This window comes from Heterodontus francisci, chromosome 3 (genome assembly GCF_036365525.1).
Source record: "Heterodontus francisci isolate sHetFra1 chromosome 3, sHetFra1.hap1, whole genome shotgun sequence".
NCBI lineage: Eukaryota > Metazoa > Chordata > Chondrichthyes > Heterodontiformes > Heterodontidae > Heterodontus > Heterodontus francisci.
In genome coordinates this window covers 207,884,825-207,908,060 of record NC_090373.1, presented here as the reverse complement: position 1 = coordinate 207,908,060, position 23,236 = coordinate 207,884,825, and the positions used below count along the sequence as shown (strand labels likewise).

The window sequence follows — 23,236 nt, the reverse complement described above, 5'->3', positions numbered from 1 at the left end:
ATGGACCCTGGTAATCACAGCGAGAGAGGGGGGAATGGACCCAGGTAATCACAGAGAGAGAGGGAGAGGGGGGAATGGACCCAGGTAATCACAGAGAGAGAGGGGGGAATGGACCCAGGTAATCACAGAGAGAGAGGGGGGAATGGACCCTGGTAATCACACAGAGAGAGAGAGAGAGGGGGAATGGACCCTGGTAATCACAGAGAGAGAGAGAGAGGAATGGACCCTGGTAATCACAGAGAGAGAGGGGGGAATGGACCCTGGTAATCACAGAGAGAGAGAGAGGGGGGAATGGACCCTGGTAATCACAGAGAGAGAGAGAGAGGGGGGAATGAACCCTGGTAATCACAGAGAGAGAGAGAGGGGGGAATGGACCCTGGTAATCACAGAGAGAGAGAGAGAGGGGGGAATGGACCCGGGTAATCACAGAGAGAGAGAGAGAGAGGGGGGGGGGGGAACGGACCCAAGTAATCACAGAGAGAGGGAGGGGGGAATGGACCCAGGTAATCACAGAGAGAGAGAGGGGAATGGACCCAAGTAATCACAGAGAGGGAAAGGGGGGAATGGACCCAGGTAATCAGAGAGGGAAAGGGGGGAATGGACCCAGGTAATCACAGAGAGAGAGAGAGAGGAATGGACCCTGGTAATCACAGAGAGAGAGGGGGGAATGGACCCTGGTAATCACAGAGAGAGAGAGAGGGGGGAATGGACCCTGGTAATCACAGAGAGAGAGAGAGAGGGGGGAATGAACCCTGGTAATCACAGAGAGAGAGAGAGGGGGGAATGGACCCTGGTAATCACAGAGAGAGAGAGAGAGGGGGGAATGGACCCGGGTAATCACAGAGAGAGAGAGAGAGAGGGGGGGGGGGGGGAACGGACCCAAGTAATCACAGAGAGAGGGAGGGGGGAATGGACCCAGGTAATCACAGAGAGAGAGGGGGGAATGGGCCCAGGTGATCACAGAGAGAGGGAGGGGGGAATGGACCCAGGTAATCACAGAGAGAGAGAGGGGGGAATGGACCCAAGTAATCACAGAGAGAGGGAGGGGGGAATGGACCCAGGTGATCACAGAGAGAGAGAGAGAGAGAGAGGGGGGAATGGACCCAGGTAATCACAGAGAGAGAGAGGGGGAATGGACCCAGGTAATCACAGAGAGAGAGAGGGGGAATGGACCCAGGTAATCACAGAGAGAGAGAGGGGGCGAATGGACCCTGGTAATCACAGAGAGAGAGAGAGGGGGGAATGGACCCTGGTAATCACAGAGAGAGAGAGGGGGGAATGGACCCTGGTAATCACAGAGAGCGACAGAGGGGGGAATGGACCCTGGTAATCACAGAGAGAGAGAGAGAGGAATGGACCCTGGTAATCACAGAGAGAGAGGGGGGAATGGACCCTGGTAATCACAGAGAGAGAGAGAGGGGGGAATGGACCCTGGTAATCACAGAGAGAGAGGGGGGAATGGACCCAGGTAATCACAGAGAGAGAGGGGGGAATGGACCCAGGTAATCACAGAGAGAGAGAGAGAGGGGGCAATGGACCCTGGTAATCGCAGAGAGAGAGAGAGAGGGGGGAATGGACCCTGGTAATCACAGAGAGAGAGGGGGGAATGGACCCTGGTAATCACAGAGAGAGAGAGAGGGGGGAATGGACCCTGGTAATCACAGAGAGAGAGAGAGAGGGGGGAATGGACCCTGGTAATCACAGAGAGAGAGAGAGGGGAATGGATCCTGGTAATCACAGAGAGAGAGAGAGGGGGGAATGGACCCTGGTTATCACAGAGAGAGAGAGAGGGGGGAATGGACCCTGGTAATCACAGAGAGAGAGGGGGGAATGGATCCTGGTAATCACAGAGAGAGAGAGAGGGGGGGGAATGCACCCTGGTAATCACAGAGAGAGAGGGGGGGAATGGACCCTGGTAATCACAGAGAGAGAGAGAGGGGGGAATGGACCCTGGTAATCACAGAGAGAGAGAGAGGGGGGAATGGACCCTGGTAATCACAGAGAGAGAGAGGGGGGAATGGACCCTGGTAATCACAGAGAGAGAGAGGGGGAATGGACCCTGATAATCACAGAGAGAGAGAGAGGGGGGAATGGACCCAGGTAATCACAGAGAGAGAGAGGGGGAATGGACCCTGGTAATCACAGAGAGAGAGAGAGGGGGGAAAGGACCCAGGTAATCACAGAGAGAGAGAGGGGGAATGGACCCAGGTAATCACAGAGAGAGAGAGGGGGAATGGACCCTGGTAATCACAGAGAGAGAGCGGGGGAATGGACCCTGGTAATCACAGAGAGAGAGAGAGGGGGGAATGGACCCTGGTAATCACAGAGAGAGAGAGGGGGAATGGACCCAGGTAATCACACAGAGAGAGAGAGGGGGAATGGACCCTGGTAATCACAGAGAGAGAGAGGGGGAATGGACCCAGGTAATCACAGAGAGAGAGAGTGGGGAATGGACCCTGGTATCACAGAGAGAGAGAGAGGGGGGAATGGACCCAGGTAATCACAGAGAGAGAGAGGGGGAATGGACCTTGGTATCACAGAGAGAGAGAGAGGGGGGAATGGACCCAGGTAATCACAGAGAGAGAGAGGGGGAATGGACCCTGGTATCACAGAGAGCGAGAGTGGGGAATGGACCTTGGTAATCACAGAGAGAGAGAGTGGGGAATGGACCCTGATAATCACAGAGAGAGAGAGTGGGGAATGGACCCTGGTATCACAGAGAGAGAGAGAGGGGGAATGGACCCTGGTATCACAGAGAGAGAGAGAGGGGGGAATGGACCCAGGTAATCACAGAGAGAGAGAGGGGGAATGGACCCTGGTAATCACAGAGAGAGAGAGAGAGGGGGAATGGACCCTGGTAATCACAGAGAGAGAGAGAGGGAATGGACCCAGGTAATCACAGAGAGAGAGAGTGGGGAATGGACCCTGGTAATCACAGAGAGAGAGAGGGGGAATGGACCCTGGTATCACAGAGAGAGAGAGAGGGGGGAATGGACCCAGGTAATCACAGAGAGAGAGAGGGGGAATGGACCCTGGTATCACAGAGAGAGAGAGAGGGGGGAATGGACCCTGGTAATCACAGAGAGAGAGAGTGGGGAATGGACCCTGGTAATCACAGAGAGAGAGGGGGGAATGGACCCTGGTAATCACAGAGAGAGAGAGTGGGGAATGGACCCAGGTAATCACAGAGAGAGAGAGGGGGAATGGACCCAGGTAATCACAGAGAGAGAGGGGGGGGAATGGACCCAGGTAATCACAGAGAGAGAGAGAGGGGGGAATGGACCCAGGTAATCACAGAGAGAGAGAGTGGGGAATGGACCCAGGTAATCACAGAGAGAGAGAGAGGGGGGAATGGACCCAGGTAATCACAGAGAGAGAGAGAGGGGGGAATGGACCCAGGTAATCACAGAGAGAGGGAGGGGGGAATGGACCCTGGTAATCACAGAGAGAGAGAGAGGGGGGAATGGACCCAGGTAATCACAGAGAGAGAGAGTGGGGAATGGACCCAGGTAATCACAGAGAGAGAGAGGGGGAATGGACCCAGGTAATCACAGAGAGAGAGAGGGGGGAATGGACCCAGGTAATCACAGAGAGAGAGGGGGGGGAATGGACCCAGGTAATCACAGAGAGAGAGAGTGGGGAATGGACCCTGGTAATCACAGAGAGAGAGAGAGGGGGGAATGGACCCTGGTAATCACAGAGAGAGAGAGTGGGGGGAATGGACCCTGGTAATCACAGAGAGAGAGAGGGGGAATGGACCCTGGTAATCACAGAGAGAGAGAGTGGGGGGAATGGACCCTGGTAATCACAGAGAGAGAGAGGGGGAATGGACCCTGGTAATCACAGAGGGAGAGAGAGGGGGGAATGGACCCTGGTAATCACAGAGAGAGAGGGGGGGGAATGGACCCAGGTAATCTCAGATGGACAGTGGCGTCCCGTCCCAGGGATGCTGATGGGGTGGATGGCGGTACACTTGCAGAAGCTGTCTTGTCGGGCATTTTTCATCAGCCTTGGTCACTGGTGCATTGAGTGTGTTACTGGATGCTTATATTTCTGTTGGTTGGGCTCAGCTTTGTTTATGTCTGTGAAAGTAGTTAAACCCATGCAGCTTGCTGTTCAGTCACAATGAATGAGTGAGCACAGTATGTTCAGGAGCATGTGTTGCTTTTTGCTAACTGCCTGCTTTACTCAGTGCTAACACCTTCTACTTTGCATCAAACATTGTAGGTTCAAACCCCATCCAAAATTCAGCTGTTCTGTTAAAAGGTCATTGACCTGAAATGCTAACTCTCTTTCTGCCTCCACAAATGCTGCGGACCTGCTGAGTATTTCCAGCACTTTCTGTTGCTTTCTAATTTCATATTAGAGCAGGTGACCAAAAACTTGGCCAAAGATGTGGGATTTTAGGAACATCCTAAAGGAGGAGGGTGGTGGAGAGGTTTAAGGAGGAAAAGGCATTCAATAAGGTGGCACAGAAAAGGTTAATACACAAGGCTCATGGAGTTGGGGATAATATATCATCATGGATGTAGGATTGGTTAACGGACAGGAAGCAGAGATTAGGAATAAATGGGGCATTTTCAAGTTGCCAGACTGTGACAAGTGAAGTACCTGAAGAATCAGTGCTGGGACCTCAGCTCTTCCCAATTAATGTATATAAATTTGTTGACGATACAAAGCTGGGTGGGAATGGAAGCTGTGAGGACACAGAGGCTGAAGAGATATAAACAGTTTAAGTGAGTAAGTAACAAAGTGACAAATGGTCTGCAATGTGGCGAAGTGTGAAGTTACTCACTTTGTTAGTAAGAATAAAAAAAACCGAGTATTTTTTTTAAAAGGTGTGAAACTTGTGAATGTTGATATTCAGTGGGACCTGGGTGTACTTGTATAAGGAATGCAGAAAGTTAACATGTAGGTACAGCAAGTAATCCGGGAGGCCAATGGAATATTGGCCTTTATTGAAAGGAGATTGGAGTACAAGATTAAGGAAGTCTTGCTACAATTGTACAGGTGAGACCGCACTGGAGTACTGTGTGCAGTTTTGGTCTAAAGAAGGATATACTTGCATTGGAGGTGGTACAGCGAAGGTTCACTAGATTGGTCCCTGGGATGAGGCGGGTTGTCCTATGATGAGAGGCTGAGTAAATTGGGTCTATATTCTCTGAAGTTTCGAAGAATGAGAGGTGATCTCATTAAAACAGAAGATTCTGAAGGGGCTTGACAGGGTAGACACTGTGAGGTTGTTTCTCCTGGCTGGGGAATCTAGAACATGGGGCAAAACCTCAGGATAAGGGGCCTATTGTTTAGGACTGAGATGAGGAGAAAATGTCTTCACTCAAAGGGTAGTGGATGCTCCATTGTTGAATATATTTAAGGCTGAAATAGACAGATTTTTGGGGTCTCAGGCAATCGAGGGATATGGGGAGTGGGTGGGAAAGTGAATTGTGTCCGAGGATCAGCCATGATTGTATTGAATGGCGGAGTAGGCTCAAGGTATGGTCTGCTCCTGCTCTTATTTCTTAAAGAATTTCGGAGCTTAGGGCTGTTGTGTGTGTTTCCATTTTTTAATATAATTTTGTGGATTTGTCTTTTAAAACCAAAATGCATTCCAAGATGCTGGAACTTTGAGTATTTTTTAAAAAAAGGTCACCAGAAGGTTTGGACTGAATTTGAACTGGAACAGTTACTTGACGGCACCTTTTTTCAAAATAAAAACGCAGCAGGGGTTGTTTTTGGCTTGGAGAGATGTTTACAAAAGAGTGACAGCCCAAGATTTATAGACATCAGGAGGCTTGCTTCTGGAAAGTTTTAGTTTCAATTTGAACTGTTCAAACCAGTTGGTTGCCTGCAACAGAAGAAGATCCAGCCAGCTCAGCATTTTCTCTTGAAAAGAAATCCTGCATCAACTTTATTTCCTATTTCCTCCTGTATTTGAAGGAATCTTGCATCAAATGTGTGGGCACTGAAAGCTTGTTGCTGCCTTCCTGCTGTAAGACTTATTTGGAGCCTTCTGTAGTTGTATCTCTTGGAAAGCCTGCATAGTAATAGGTTGTGGTAGGTAGTGTTTGGAGTAGAATAACGTCCCTATCATAATTAGTACTCTAAATCAAAGGGAGTAACTAAGGAGCTTAATCTGAGGCTAAGTCATGGCAGGAGAGCTCAGCCCCGTGGCATGCTCCTCCTGCACTATGTGGGAAATCACATGTGTGCAGGAAGTGTGCCCAGCTGCAGTTACTGGGTGACCGCATTGTGCAGCTGGAGCTGCGGATGGATTCACTGTGGAGCATCCACGATGCTGAGGATGTCGTGGATAACGTTTAGTGACATGGTCACACTGCAGGTAATGGCTGCACAGGCAGAAAAGGGATGGGTGACCACCAGAAGTAGTAGGCGGCACAAGCAGGTATTGCAGGGGTCCCCTGTGGCCATCCCCCTCTCAAACAGATATATCACTTTGAATACTGTTTGGGGACTCTCGGGGAAAGCAACAAGAGCCAAGTTTGTGGCACCACGGATGGCTCTGCTGCACAGGGGGGGGTGAAAAAGAGTGGGAGAGCCATACTGATAGGAGATTCAATTGTAAGGGGTACAGACAGGCGTTTCTGTGGCCGCAAACGAGACTCCAGGATGGTATGTTGCCTCCCTGGTGCTAGGGTCAAAGATGTCTCGGAGTGGCTGCAGGACATTCTGAAGGGGGAGGGTGAACAGTCAGAGGTCGTGGTACACATTGGTACCAACGACATAGGTAGAAAGAGGGATGAGGTCCTGCAACAGGAATTTAAGGAGCTAGGTAGTAGATTAAAAAGCAGGACCTCAAAGGTTGTAATCTCTGGATTACTCCCGGTGCCACGTGCTAGTGAGTATAGGAATAGGAGGATAAAGCAGATGAATGCATGGCTGAGGAGGTGGTGCAGGAGGGTGGGCTTTAGTTTCCTGGATCACTGGGTCTGTTTCTGGCAAAGGTGGGACCTGTACAAGTTGGACGGGTTGCACCTGAACCGGAACGGGACCAACATCCTTGCTGGGAGGTTTGCTAGTGTTGTTGGGGGTGGTTTAAACTAATTTGGCAAGGGGTGGGATACAGAGTGGAGGTACAGTAGGGGGTGATGCACAGTCAAATATAGAAGAGAAGCTGAGTCAGTCTGGAAGGCAGAGCAAATATAGACCTGTTAAGGCACAAGTGAAAAATGCAAGGCTGGATTGCATCTAATTTAATGCAAGGGGTCTTACTAGTAAGGAAGATGAATTGAGGGTGTTGATTAGCACATGGCATTATGATATTGCTATCACAGAGACATGGTTGAGGGAGGGGCAGGACTGGCAGTTCAATATTCCAAGGTATAGAATCTTCAGGCATGACAGGGGAGGGGGTAAAAGAGGAGATGGCATTACACTGTTGATCAAGGAGTCAATTACTGCAGTAAGGAGGGATTATATCTTAGAGGGTTCCTCAAATGAGGCCATAAAAACAAAAAGGGGACAATCACTTGGCTGGGAGTGTACTACAGACCTCCAAACAGTCGGGGAGAGCTAGAGGAGCAGAAATGTCAGAAAATCTCTGAGAGGTGTGAAAATAATAGGGTAATAATAGGGGATTTCAACTTCCCCAATATCAACTGGGATTGTCTTAGTGCAAAAGGCTTAAAGGGGGCGGAATTCTTAAAATGCATACAGGAGAGCTTTTTGAGCCAGTACGTAGAAAGTCCTACAAGAGAAGGGGCAGTACTGGACCTAATCTTAGGAAATGAAGCTGGTCAACTGGTAGAAGTGTCAGTGGGGGAACATTTCAGGGATAGTGACCATAACTCTAAGATTTAAGGTAATTATGGAAAAGGACAAAGATGGACCAGAAATAAAGGTACTGAATTGGGGGAAGGCCGATTTCAAAATGATAAAACAGGATCTGGCCAAAGTGGACTGGGAGCAGCTACTTGTAGGAAAGTCTATATCAGACCAGTGGGAGTCATTCAAAGAGGAAATAGTGTAAGTTCAGAGCCAACATGTACCCATTAAGGTGAAGGGGAGGACCAACAAGTCCAGGGAACCCTGGATGTCGAGGGATATCGAGGATTGGATCACGAAAAAATAGGAGGTTTATGGCAGATTCAGAGGGCTGAAAACAGCGGAGGCACTAGAGGATTATAGAAACTGTAGGGGGGTACTTAAAAAAAAAAATAAAGTAATTGGGAGAGCGAAGAGGGGGGTATGAAAAAACACTGGTGGGCAAGATAAAGGAAAATCCTAAGGCGTTTTATAAGTATATTAAGGACAAGAGGATAACCAGGGAAAGAGTAGGGACCAAAGTGGCAATGTGTGTGTGGAGCCGGAGGATGTAGGTGAGGTTTTAAATGATTAATTTTCATCTGTGTTCACTATGGAGAAGGGCAATATAGGTGTAGAGATCAGGGAGGGGGATTGTGATATACTTGAACAAATTAACATTGAAAGGGAGCAAGTATTAGCTGTTTTAGTGGGCTTAAAAGTGGATAAATCCCCAGGCCCAGTTGAGATGTATCCCAGGCTGTTATGTGAGGCAAGGGAGGAGATAGCAGGAGCTCTGACACAAATTTTCAAATCCTCTCTGGCCACAGGAGAGGTACCAGAGGATTGGAGGACAGCGAATGTGGTACCATTATTCAAGAAGGGTAGCAGGGATAAACCAGGTAATTACAGGCCTGTGAATCTAACATCAGTGGTTGGGAAACTATTGGAAAAAATTCTGAGGAACAGGATTAATCTCCACTTGAAGAGGCAGGGAAGATAGGAACAGGAGTAGGCCATTCAGCCCGTCGAGCCTGTCCTGCCATTCAATGAGATTATGGCTCATCTGCAGCCTAACTCCATATCCCTTAATCACTTTGTTTAATAAAAATCAATCTCAGATTTAAAATTAACAACTGTTCTAGCTTCAACTGCTGTTAAAACAAAGAAAATTACAGCACAGGAACAGGCCCTTCGGCCCTCCAAGCCTGCGCCGATCCAGATCCTCTATCTAAACATGTCGCCTATTTTCTAAGGTTCTGTATCTCTTTGCTTCCTGCCCATTCATGTATCTGTCTAGATACATCTTAAAAGAATCCATCGTGCCCGCATCTACCACCTCCGCTGGCAACGCGTTCCAGGCACCCACCACCCTCTGCGTAAAGAACTTTCCACGCATATCCCCCCTAAACTTTTCCCCTCTCACTTTGAACTCGTGTCCTCTAGTAATTGAAACCCCCACTCTGGGAAAAAGCTTCTTGCTATCCACCCTGTCTATACCTCTCATGATTTTGTACACCTCAATCAGGTCCCCCCTCAACCTCCGTCTTTCTAATGAAAATAATCCTAATCTACTCAACCTCTCTTCATAGCTAGCGCCCTCCATACCAGGCAACATCCTGGTGAACCTCCTCTGCACCCTCTCCAAAGCATCTACATCCTTTTGGTGATGTGGTGACCAGAACTGCACGCAGTATTCCAAATGTGGCCGAACCAAAGTCTTATACAACTGTAACATGACCTGCCAACTCTTGTACTCAATACCCCGTCCGATGAAGGAAAGCATGCCGTATGCCTTCTTGACCACTCTATTGACCTGCGTTGCCACCTTCAGGGAACAATGGACCTGAACACCCAAATCTCTCTGTACATCAATTTTCCCCAGGACTTTTCCATTTACTGTATAGTTCACTCTTGAATTGGATCTTCCAAAATGCATCACCTCGCATTTGCCCGGATTGAACTCCATCTGCCATTTCTCTGCCCAACTCTCCAATCTATCTATATTCTGCTGTATTCTCTGACAGTCCCCTTCACTATCTGCTACTCCACCAATCTTAGTGTCGTCTGCAAACTTGCTAATCAGACCACCTTTACTTTCCTCCAAATCATTTATGTATATCACAAACAACAGTGGCCCCAGCACGGATCCCTGTGGAACACCACTGGTCACACATCTCCATTTTGAGAAACTCCCTTCCACTGCTACTCTCTGTCTCCTGTTGCCCAGCCAGTTCTTTATCCATCTAGCTAGTACACCCTGGACCCCATGCGCCTTCACTTTCTCCATCAGCCTACCATGGGGAACCTTGTCAAACGCCTTACTGAAGTCCATGTATATGACATCTACAGCCCTTCCCTCATCAATCAACTTTGTCACTTCCTCAAAGAATTCTATTAAGTTGGTAAGACATGACCTTCCCTGCACAAAACCATGTTGCCTATCACTGATAAGCCCATTTTCTTCCAAATGGGAATAGATCCTATCCCTCCGTATCTTCTCCAGCAGCTTCCCTACCACTGATGTCAGGCTCACCGGTCCATAATTACCTGAATTATCCCTGCTACCCTTCTTAAACAAGGGGACAACATTAGCAATTCTCCAGTCCTCCGGGACCTCACCCGTGTTTAAGGATGCTGCAAAGATATCTGTTAAGGCCCCAGCTATTTCCTCTCTCGCTTCCCTCAGTAACCTGGGATAGATCCCATCCGGACCTGGGGACTTGTCCACCTTAATGCCTTTTAGAATACCCAACACTTTCTCCCTCCTTATGCCGACTTGACCTAGAGTAATCAAACATCTGTCCCTAACCTCAACATCCGTCATGTCCCTCTCCTCGGTGAATACCGTTGCAAAATACTCGTTTAGAATCTCACCCATTTTCTCTGACTCCACGCGTAACTTTCCTCCTTTGTCCTTGAGTGGGCCAATCCTTTCTCTAGTTACCCTCTTGCTCCTTATATACGAATAAAAGGCTTTGGGATTTTCCTTAACCCTGTTTCATGACCCCTTTTAGCCCTCAATTCCTCGTTTCAGATTGGTCCTACATTCCCGATATTCTTTCAAAGCTTCGTCTTTCTTCAGCCTCCTAGACCTTATGTATGCTTCCTTTTTCCTCTTAGCTAGTCTCACAATTTCACCTGTCATCCATAGTTCCCTAATCTTGCCATTTCTATACCTCATTTTCACAGGAACATGTCTCTCCTGCACGCTAATCAACCTCTCTTTAAAAGCCTCCCAAATATCAAATGTGGATTTACCTTCAAAGAGCTGCTCCCAATCTGCATTCCCCAGCACCTGCCAAATTTTGGTATAGTTGGCCTTCCCCCAATTTAGCACTCTTCCTTTAGGACCACTCTCGTCTTTGTCCATGAGTATTCTAAAACTTACGGAATTGTGATCACTATTCCCAAAGTAGTCCCCGACTGAAACTTCAACCACCTGGCCGGGCTCATTCTACAACACCAGGTCCAGTATGGCCCCTTCCCGAGTTGGACTATTTACATACTGCTCTAGAAAACCCTCCTGGATGCTCCTTACAAATTCTACTCCATCTAGACCTCTAACACTAAGTGAATCCCAGTCAATGTTGGGAAAATTAAAATCTCCTATCACCACCACCCTGTTGCTCCTACATCTTTCCATAATCTGTTTACATATTTGTACCTCTATCTCACGCTCGCTGTTGGGAGGCCTGTAGTACAGCCCCAACATTGTTACCGCACTCTTCCTATTTCTGAGTTCTGCCCATATTGCCTCACTGCTCGAGTCCTCCATAGTGCCCTCCTTCAGCACAGCTGTGATATCCTCTTTGACCAGTAATGCAACTCCTCCACCCCTTTTACCTCCCTCTCTATCCCGCCGGAAGCATCGATATCCTGGGATATTTAGTTGCCAATCATGCCCTTCCCTCAACCAAGTCTCAGTAATAGCAATGACATCATACTCCCAACTACTAATCCAGGCCCTAAGTTCATCTGCCTTACCTACTACACTTCTTGCATTAAAACAAATGCACCTCAGACCACCAGTCCCTTTGCGTTCATCATCTGCTCCCTGTCTACTCTTTCCCTTAGTCATGCCGACTTCATTATCTAGTTCCTTACAGGCTTTAGTTACTACCTCCTTACTGTCCACTGACCTCCTCATTTGGTTCCCATCCCCCTGCCACATTAGTTTAAACCCTCCCCAACAGCGTTAGCAAAAGCATCCCCAAGGTCATTGGTTCCAGTCCGGCCCAGGTGTAGACCGTCCAATTTGTAATAGTCCCACACCCCCCCAGAACCGGTCCCAATGTCCCAAAAATCTGAACCCCTCCCTCCTGCACCATCTCTCAAGCCACGCATTCATCCTGACTATTCTTTCATTTCTACTCTGACTATCACGTGGCACTGGTAGCAATCCTGAGATTACTACCTCTGAGGTCCTACTTTTTAACTTGGCTCCTAACTCCCTAAATTCTGCTTGAAGGACCTTATCCCGTTTTTTACCTATATCATTGGTGCCTATGTGCACAATGACAACTGGCTGTTCACCCTCCCCCTTCAGAATGTTCTGCAGCCGATCTGAGACATCCCTGACCCGTGCACCTGGGAGGCAACATACCATTCGGGAGCCTCGTTTTCGACCACAGAACCGCCTATCTACTCCCCTTACAATCGAATCCCCGATGACTATAGCCCTTCCACTCTTTTTCCGGCCCTCCGAACAGCAGAGCCAGCCACGGTGCCATGAACCTGGCTACTGCTGCCTTCCCCTGGTGAGCCATCTCCCTCAACAGTATCCAAAACGGTATACCTGTTTTGGAGGGAGATGACCGCAGGGGACACCTGTGCTGCCTTCCTGCTCTTTCTCTGCCTTTTTGTCACCCATTCCCTTTCTCCCTCAGCAATCCTAATCTGCGGTGTGACCAATTCGCTAAACGTGCTATCCACGACTTCCTCAGCATCGCGGATGCTCCAAAGTGAGTCCATCCGCAGCTCCAGAGCCGTCATGCGGTCTAACAAGAGCTGCAGCTGGACACACTTCCAGCACATGAAGGAGTCGGGGAGTCAGTTAGTGGGAGAGAGTTCCAAACCTCTCCCACCCTTTGCTTGAAGAAGTGCTTCCTAACATCTCTCCTGAACGGTCTGGAAAGCCTTAGATTACAGGACGATATAGATGGGCGGAGCAGTGGCAAATGGAATTTAATGCTGAGAAGTGTGAGGTGATGCATTTTGGGAGGACTAACAAGGCAAGAGAATATACAATGGATGGTAGGACCCTAGGAAGTACAGAGGGTCAGAGGGACCATGGTGTACTTGTCCACAGATCACTGAAGGCAGCAGCACAGGTAGATAAAGTGGTTAGGAAGGCATATGGGATACTTGCCTTTCTCAGCCGAGGCATCGGATATAAGAGCAGGGAAGTTATGATGGAGCTGTATAAAACGCTGGTTAGCCCACAGCTGGAGTACTGTGTACAGTTCTGGGCACCACACTATAGGAAGGATGTGATTGCATTGGAGAGGGTGCAGAGGAGATTCACCAGGATGTTGCCTGGGCTGGAGCATTTCAGCTATGAAGAGAGACTGGATCGGCTAGGGTTGTTTTCCTTAGAGCAGAGAAGGCTGAGGGGGGACATGATTGAGGTATACAAAATTATGAGGGGCATTGATAGGTTAGATAGGAAGAAACTTTTTCCCTCAGTGGGGGGTGGGGTCAATAACCAGGGGTCATAGATTTAAGGTAAGGTGCAGGAGGTTTTGAGGGGATTTGAGGAGAAAACTTTTCACCCAGAGGGTGGTTGGAATCTGGAACACACTGCCTGAAGGGGTGGTAGAGGCAGGAACCATCACAACATTTTAAGAAGTATTTAGATGAGCATTTGGAAACACCATAGCATACAAGGCTACGGGCCAAGTGCTGGAAAATGGGATTAGAATAGTTAGGTGCTTGATGGGCGGCACAGACATGATGGGCCAAAGGGCCTGTTTCTGTGCTGTATAACTCTATGACAAACTGATCTTTAACATCACCGAAAAGCACTGTTCTAGGAAAATCCCAGTGACAGCCATCGACGTGCCTTTGGGACACCAAACCGAAACAAAGGACATCTTTCCATACCCTCTTTTCGGCCTAAGTGTTTTTTTATATTCCTTCTATTTCTTTGTAAACAAAAATCCCTTTTTCTGTCCTGGTTAACCTGTATGTATGTGGTTTCGCCCAGTTAAACGGTATGTGTGTATGTGGTTTGTTTTACTTTATTATTGGTTAAGACTTGGTTTAGATAAGTTTGTTTATTAAAGAAACCTGGTTGGTGTGCTTTATTCTGGGGAAAATAAGAGTATATGATTGCTTTGGTAAGTGACCTGTGGAGAAGTGGGACTAGAATAAACAGTGCACTCCTCCCGTCTCGGTCGTAACATATAATTGGGGGCTCGTCAGGATAAACTCGACGCCAACGACATTCACTTGTAAGTGAGGGTAATAATAATTGAAAAAGAAAAGTGAAAGAACCAGGTTTCTTGTGTAATAAAGTCTACACCACTGGAATGTCTTTACCAGTTGCTGATACTTTTCTGGGGAAGGAGGATGCATCACTGAGTGACTTGCGTAACTTAACTAAAGTTAAGCTAATAGCATTGGCAGCACAAGTGGGGTTAGAATTAAAACTAGGAGCTAAGAAATCAGATATAATGGAAGTAATAGCACAACATTTGGAATTGGATGAAGAAGAAAGCAAACCAGAGGGTAGTGCAGTTGAATTAGCTACAATTCAGTTACAGATGAAGTAACTGGAGCACCAACAGGAAAAAGAAAAAAAACAATCGAAATGGAAAAACTTCAGCTTGAACAGGAAAAAGAATTGGCAATGAAAAAGCTTGAGTTTAAGGAAAGGGCAAGAGAAAGAGAAGGAAAGGAATTCAAATTCAAAAAGATGGAACGAAGACAAAAGAGTGGTCTTGACGCCAGTGAAGATTCTGGTGAGGAAGAATGAGTCCAGCCTAGGACTTAGCGGAAAGCTGTTTAAATTTATACAAGCTCTCCCTAAGTATTTTTTTCCAGGTTAACCTGTGGATGTGTGTGAAGGCTAGGGTAAATAAGGGGCTTTAATATTGCAATTGGTGTGAATGTTTTACTTTATTATTGGTTAAGTATTGGTTTCTAATTAACGGATAAGTTTGTTGTTTGTTAAAGAAATCTGGTCGGTGTGCTTTATTCTGGGGAAAAATAGAGTATATGATTGACTGCTTAGGTAAATGGTAAAATTTAAATATATGTTGTGGCCTGTGGAAAAGTGGGACTAGAATAAACAGTGCACATCTCCCACCTCGGTCGTAACAGGGCCTAGACAGATCAGCATCGCTGCCACTGCTGGAGTAATTACAATCAGGGATGCTCAAGAGGTCAGAATTGGAGGAGTGCAGATATCTCGGAGGGTTGTGGGGCTGGTAGCGATTACAGAGATAGGGAGGGGTAAGGTACTGGAGGGATTTAGAAACATGGATGAGAATGTTTAAATCAAGGCGTTTGCAGGCCGGGAGCCAATGTAGGTCAGCAAGCACGAGTGATGGATGAACAGGACTTGGTGCTAGTTAGGACATGGGTAGCAGTTTTTTGGATGAACTCAGTTCAGAGAGGGTGACAGTTGGGAGGCCAAGCAGGATTGTGATGGATTTGCTAAATCTGCAAGTGATGAAAGTGTGGATGAGGGTTTCTTTGTCCTCTCCATCTATCTCACATCTGCAACAGCAAATGTACTGCGGGAGTCAAAGGCCAACCGCTGGAGGAAGGCCCGAAGCCATGTAAATTTTTCCAATGCCGTACCAATTTCACCTCCAATCCTTGTTTTGTTTTTCTCTTGCAGAACATGTGGAGTTGGTGAAGAGGACCATGGCTGCAATCAAGATCCCCAGTCTAGTGGTCCCGTCCTGGGCTCGAGAAATCTCCGATGAGCAGTGGCAGTCTGTTGTTCGACAAACAATAGAAACCAGGCAGTCAACAGTGGCAGCGACAAAGGCAGGGCAGGAATGACCAGAGCTCCATTCTGCGGAGCCTCCACGTTGAGAAACCCGCACTGTAGTAACTGCAACAAACCACAGATGCCTGGAAATGGTCCCCACTCTGCAGGGGCACTGCTGTTTACAGGAGCTCTTTGTGTTTGTTGTTGAGCCCAGGCCTGACGTGTTCAGATGGTTCATTTGTCATTTGATCACTTTCCCATTCCACCAGCCTGTTTGTTCTCTGATCAGAGGGCATCTGGTCAAAATGCCCTACAAGTGGCCTGCTCACTCTCTCTCTAATTACTTGGCCCCAGCCCCAGATCTGTGGCTGAGTTGAGAACTCATTGTACTGGAAGATGTAAACAGGAACCCAGACCCCCAGACCATTGTGTCAGGCCTGGATTCGTGCGTTACAGTGTGGGGGATACTGTCTATCCATCACCGGAAGGTACCCAGTGAACACACATCCAGCTATGATCATACTGCAGAAGATGACTTCACTTCACCTTCTCCCTGCCCTATGATAATGATGAAAAAGTTACAAGTGGTGATGAATTGGAAAGTGCATTGGATTTAACACAGCTTCTTTAAATCGAGCAATGTAGGCACTGTTTCCAGCATATTCCGTGACCTTGTTTCCTGGCTCTAAAATGGCAGCATTCACAGGGCAAGCCCAGCAGGACTGTGATTTAAATTCTGAATGTGGCAATAAACTAATCCCAGTTAACCTGTAGCACAAAACTATCACCATATTCCCGTGTCTTGGGAGTGTCTGATGGGACAGTGCAGAGGGAGCTTAAGTCTTTATCTAACCCCATGCTGTACCTGTCCTGGGAATGTTTGATGGTACAGTACAGAGGGAACTTTACTCTGTATCTAACCCATTTTTTTTTCTTTTTTGTTTCTGAACCTCGTTAACTACTCAGCACCTCCAATTAGGCAGCAGCTAACCCCCGTACTGCACCTCTCCTGGGAGTGTTTGATGGGCCAGTGTAGAGGGAGCTTTACTCTGTATCTAACCCCGTGTTGTACCTGTCCTGGAAGTGTTTGATGGGCCAGTGTAGAGGGAGCTTTTCTCTGTATCTAACCCCGTGTTGTACCTGTCCTGGGAGTGTTTGATGGGCCAGTGTAGAGGGAGCTTTTCTCTGTATCTAACCCCGTGTTGTACCTGTCCTGGGAGTGTTTGATGGGGACAGTGTAAAGGGAGCTTTACTCTGTATCTAACCCTGTGTTGTACCTGTCCTGGGAGTGTTTGATGGGGACAGTGTAGAGGGAGCTTTACTCTGTATCTAACCCCGTGCTGTACCTGTCCTGGAAGTGTTTGATGGGGACAGTGTAGAGGGAGCTTTACTCTGTATCTAACCCCGTGCTGTACCTGTCCTGGAAGTGTTTGATGGGGACAGTGTAGAGGGAACTTTACTCTGTATCTAACCCCCGTGCTGTACCTCTCCTGGAAGTGTTTGATGGGCCAGTGTAGAGGGAGCTTTACTCTGTATCTAACCCCGTGCTGTACCTCTCCTGGAAGTGTTTGATGGACCAGTGTAGAGGGAGCTTTACTCTGTATCTAACCCCCGTATTGTACCTGTCCTGGGAGTGTTTGATGGGGACAGTGTAGAGGGAGCTTTACTCTGTATCTAACTCCCCGTTTTTTTTTTTTTATTCCTCACTGCGAATCAGAAACTGACCTTCGTTTAGCTGGCTGGTAGGAGGAATCTGCAATAGGACAGTGTAGAGGGAGCTTTACTCTGTATCGAACCCCCGTGCTGTACCTGTCCTGGGAGTGTTTGATGGGCCAGTGTAGAGGGAGCTTTTCTCTGTATCTAACCCCGTGCTGTACCTGTCCTGGGAGTGTTTGATGGGCCAGTGTAGAGGGAGCTTTTCTCTGTATCTAACCCCGTGTTGTACCTGTCCTGGAAGTGTTTGATGGGGACAGTGTAGAGGGAGCTTTACTCTGTATCGAACCCCCGTGCTGTACCTGTCCTGGGAGTGTTTGATGGGCCAGTGTAGAGGGAGCTTTTCTCTGTATCTAACCCCGTGCTGTACCTGTCCTGGGAGTGTTTGATGGGCCAGTGTAGAGGGAGCTTTTCTCTGTATCTAACCCCCGTGCTGTACCTGTCCTGGGAGTGTTTGGGGACAGTGTAGAGGGAGCTTTACTCTGTATCTAACCCCATTTAAAAAATTATTTTTTTTGAACTTCTGTCCTTCCTTTTTTTTTTAAGGTGGCCTTTATACCCCAGGCCCCTTTTATATTTTTCATGTCGAGGGGGCCTTTATTCCTCAGGCCCCCTTTATATACATATTTACATTTTTAAAATAACTTTATTAACACCAGATAAATAATCAAAAAACTCAAATTAAAATGCCATTCTCGGAGTCAATGATGCACTCCAGTCCCTGCGGTGCCCACCGGTCGCGGAAGGCCTCAAGCGTACCGGCGGACACCGCATGCTCCTTCTCCAGGGATACCCGGGTGCGAACGTAACCGCGGAAGAGGGGCAGACAATCATGGAGTCCTTCCTTAGGTAAGGAGACCAAACTGTACCCAGTACTCCAGGTGTGGTTTCACCAGTGCCCTGTAGAATTGTAGTAAAACTTTGAAATACGTGCTGTAGCTGCCCTGGGAGTGTTTGATGGGGACAGTGTAGAGGGAGCTTTACTGTGTGTCTAACCCCTTTTTTTTTTAATACACCAAACCATCCCCAACTAGCAATCATGCCCAGAGATATCACAAGATGACGGGTACAATGTTAATCACTCTTGGGTACATTAATGGGGACAGTGTAGAGGGAGCTTTACTCTATATCTAACCCCCGTGCTGTACCTGTCCTGGGAGTGTTTGATGGGGACAGTGTAGAGGGAGCTTTACTCTATATCTAACCCCTGTTTTCTTTATCTTCAAGTGCAGGGTTATCCAATGGCTATCTGTACTGCATGGTATGATACTTAGCCACACACACACCATGCAGTCCTCTCTGCTCACTGAGTGACAGTTTTATCTTGGTTTTTTCATGAGTATTGATATGCTAGTCAAACTCAGGGGCATCACAGCCAAGTCAGTTCCTGTTCTCACGACACATTGCTCCCTTTCCAGAGGGAGCTTTACTCTGTATCTAATCCCGTTTTTTTTTTCGCTTCACGAATTTGCGTGTCATCCTTGCGCAGGGGCCATGCTAATCTTCTCTGTATCGTTCCAATTTTAGTGTATGTGCTGCCGAACCCTGTGCTGTACCTGTCCTGGGAGTGTTTGATGGGGACAGTGTAGAGGGAGCTTTACTCTGTATCTAACCCCGTGCTGTACCTGTCCTGGGAGTGTTTGATGGGGACAGTGTAAAGGGAACTTTACTCTGTGTCTAAGCCCTGTGCTGTACCTGTCCTGGGAGTGTTTGATGGGGACAGTGTAAAGGGAACTTTACTCTGTGTCTAAGCCCTGTTTTTTTTTGTGTAGAGGGAGCTTTACTCTGTATCTAACCCCGTGCTGTACCTGTCCTGGGAGCATTTGATGGGGACAGTGTAGAGGGAGCTTTACTCTGTATCTAACCCCGTGCTGTACCTGTCCTGGGAGCATTTGATGGGGGACAGTGTAGAGGGAGCTTTACTCTGTATCTAACCCCAGTGCTGTACCTGTCCTGGGAGTGTTTGATGGGGACAGTGTCGAGGGAGCTTTACTCTGTATCCAACCCCGTTTTTTTTTTTTGCTGTACCTGTCCTGGGAGTGTTTGATGGGGACAGTGTAAAGGGAACTTTACTCTGTGTCTAAGCCCTGTGCTGTACCTGTCCTGGGAGTGTTTGATGGGGACAGTGTAAAGGGAACTTTACTCTGTGTCTAAGTCCTGTGCTGTACCTGTCCTGGGAGTGTTTGATGGGGACATTGTTTCTGAAGAGGGGAATGTTCTGTTCCCCAGCATTAACGTTCCTCACTGTTGAGCTAAAAAAAAATCATTAAAAAGTGTTTGTGGGTCAGGATAGCAATAAATGCTGCCACCAACCCCCTGACTGCCTGCAACCAAGACGGCCCATTCAGTCAACTGCTGGAGCTAGTGTTTCTGGTCCTACTGTGAGGTTTGAATGCTGGTGATAAAGATTCAGAGTTTAAAGAGACAGTGTCCTTGTATTCTTCCCCCCCCCCCCCCCCCTTCCAATCATAATGCTGGATGGTTGTAATGCTAGCCCCTTTAACAAGTTGTGATTCCTTGGTGTTTGTGCCAAACTCGCCCTTGTCTGTATTTAGCTGCTCTATAAAGACAAAACAAACATTGTAACCATATTTAGAAAGGTTTCACATAGTGAATTATCACCACCATGCATGTGGTGTGACAGTTTTCTCTCTCGTCTGACACTGTAAACAGTTGTGGTATTCGCCTCTGCCACAGGCATAAAGATTTCCTGGGTGAGGAGGGCATGTTCGATAAACATGGCTTGTATTTCTTTGAGTTTGAGATTAAGGGGGACAGGAACCAGTGCCAGTTTATCCCCCATGAACCCAAGAGTGCAGAGGCCAATTTTAGCACCTGCTCTGCTAGTGAGAGAAAAACTGGGGAGGAAACTTCCTTCTTTCCCCATGGCTGGCAGCAGAGTAAACCCCTATCCCACACTTTCTCACCTTCACCTCAACTGCTGCCAGCTCCTTCCTCACTTTCCTCGCCCTTTCTCATCTGTTGACTTGTGAGGATAAGGGATGGTGAGAGCACGACTGTGGTTATACTCAGGCTTCTGGCTGTTTGCAGTGTCTCTCCTCTCCCTTCCCCTCAACACACTGCATCCTGGCTACATTCACTTTTCTTTGAGACTGTTTATTTTTGTTCTGTACATACATGAACATCTGTACAAAATGACATTTCAATACAATGTAATACTCTACCTAAAATAAAGTACAACATATGTACAAATATTAACTGTAAGCAGCTTAATAGTGTCAGTCAGAAAATTAGAGACATTTCACTTTCAGGTCTTTCCACCCCCACCCCCACCACCACCAATTGTTGTAGGCTGAGAAAGGCAACAGGATTGAATATCACGGCAGCTCCTTGGGATACCCTGTGAACTGTTTTACTCATTTATATTTAACCCCTTGCCTATAGTCTCGAGGATGATTACTCTACAATTGAAAAACAGATCCAAGTTTCCATTTATAAAACTCACTGGATCGGCTGTCAATGATTGATAATTATTACTTATAAAAGATATTTGCACAGAACTGTCCCTTTTCACTGAGTCCAAGACGAGGAATATTTGTGGTCCAACAGTTAAACTTTCAGGTGTTCAATACTGGTTGTTCTGTCACAGGAGGATCCCAGGTTGCAAAATGGACTCTGCTACATTTGCATCTACTCCATAGTTCAGACAGACCTCACTGGCACTTTCCAGACAATGGTTAAAGACCTCCCTTTCCCAGAAGTAAAATCATTATCACAGTCCAAAGAGATGGTTGTTGCTCTACTCTCACCAATTGAATTCCAGAATCATTTGGTGATTGAATATTGCTGACACCAGTCTTGATCCCAGGTGCAGCTCCTGCATACTTTTTTACTAAATGGCACTATTTCTGCTTCAGCTGCAAGTGGTATATGTGCTTGGAGAGATCAGTTGAAACGCTAACTGCTTTAAGCAGAACAAGTGTGCCACAACACCAGTTCATCAGTCTGCTTTAAGCCAGGCTTTGGTTCCTTTGAGAAGCCTGCCATTAATATCCCACAATTTCATGATTGATACTAAACTGAAGGAGTTTCAGTTAACATGGTGTTACTTTGCTTCCCTACCCTTGTTTTCCTTTCCAGTGATACACACTGCCCCAATATAGAAAGCAAGGCGCATGGCTCACTGGCTTCTGCCAACACTGGTCTAGAAATGGCTTTTAAGATGTGAGGAGGCTGATGAGGTAAATGCCTTCATCAAGGAACCAGGCTTCCCTCTGCCCATCAACTCACCAGGAAGCCAGGCTGAGACTAGTCTGGTGCAGGGAGAAGCTCCAGCTTCAGTTCAGGACAAATTTGAGACCACATTTGAGGATAGCTGATCCAGGAGGATCACTGCCCAGAGGAGGTCATGACCCTGCTGCTATTCTTAATGCACAGCACTAACTGGATGGTGGCCGTTTCATTGGTGATCAAACTAGGAGGGCCAGATGGTTTTGATGCAGCACCTCAATTGCAGAATGCGTTGGGCAGAACATCAGACATCTGGAACAATTCCTATGAGGTGCCTGACCTTACTGAGGTATAGAAGATAGCAAACTGTATTGAAAAGAAATATCTAGAAAATTACCAAACTGAACATAGGAGGACAACAGGACATAGGTTCAACTTGAACAGAAAGGCAAATTTAGGATTGGTGAAAGGAGTTCTTCACAAAGTGATCAACAGTTGGAGCAAATTCTTGGGTAGTGGTGGAGGCAAAAACCTTGGAATTATACAAGAACAGAAACTAATGGTGAAGGGAAATTGGGTTCAATTTTAAGTTAACTACAAAAGATCCTAATGACCTCTCTTCCACACTCCCTTCCATAATGAATTCTCTTCCATACTTCTCATCAAGGGGTCACTCCTGCAATACAAGAGAGATTCATATCCCTGACCTTCAACATACTTAAATAAAAGCAAAATACCGTGGATGCTGATTGATTTTACTTCAACATACTTACATCATTAAGAACAAAAATGCATTCTTCCAAGCCTTTCCTGCACTAAATATCTGACTGGAAACTAAGTGGGTACAAAGATACCTAAAGGCCTGAAGCCAGAAGGTATCGTGGTCTAATGCACTCAACCACCAAACCCCATCAACATAAATACTGCTGTGTAATTGGACCCAAAATGACCCAGCCCACCCAACCCAAGTCTGGAATGATTAAGAAGCAGTTGCAATGAGCAAATGTCACACATTGCAGATAGAGAGGGGAAAAAAAAGCTGATTTACCACAGGCTTTATGTTTGTATTTGGGATGAGGCAAGAGGGGTTTCTCTTTTACAACCCTCAGTGGTACAACAGTATACAGTACATGGATATGTGCAACATTGAACACAAGCTCCCTGAACAAGCCTGAATCTTAATGTTTTAAAATTACAATCCTAGTGAGAATTCATTGATACTTGATAATATATTGCTTAGTTTTCCACTATTTAGACAAGTCAAGCACAAAATTACATCAAGGTGGAGTGAAAGACTAGCAATCTCTAGTTATGGCTGTAACAAAAGCAAAATACTGCAGATGCGGGAAATCTGAAATAAAAACAAGAACTGCTGGAAATACTCAACAGGTCTGGCAGCATCTGTGGAGAGAGAAGCAGTATTAACGTTTCAGGTCAGTGACCCTTCATCAGAACTGGCAGAGGCTTTTGTTATTTCTTGCCCCCACCCCCACTTTACTTGCTTAAAACCTGTTACATTTTTAGCTTCTGCCAGTTCTGATGAAGGGTCACTGACCTGAAGCATTAACTCCGCTTCTTTCTCCACAGATGCTGCCAGACCTGCTGAGTATTTCCAGCATTTTCTTG

General features: G+C 47.0%; 1 protein-coding gene and 1 non-coding gene across 2 annotated transcripts in view; one reads left to right on the top strand and one right to left on the bottom strand.

Moving 5' to 3' along the window:
• The window catches only part of mea1 (male-enhanced antigen 1), a 132,738-nt gene extending 112,094 nt beyond the window's left edge, over window positions 1-20,644 (top strand). Inside the window, exon 3 of the mRNA XM_068028238.1 lies at window positions 15,611-20,644. Coding sequence (XP_067884339.1) covers window positions 15,611-15,777 — 167 coding nt within the window. The 3' untranslated portion in view covers window positions 15,778-20,644. The remainder of the gene's footprint in view (window positions 1-15,610) is intronic.
• Window positions 18,864-18,975, bottom strand: LOC137368126 (U6 spliceosomal RNA). The gene has a single exon (XR_010974355.1). It is a non-coding gene; the product is annotated as a U6 spliceosomal RNA (small nuclear RNA).
• Window positions 20,645-23,236: the final 2,592 nt, after the last annotated feature.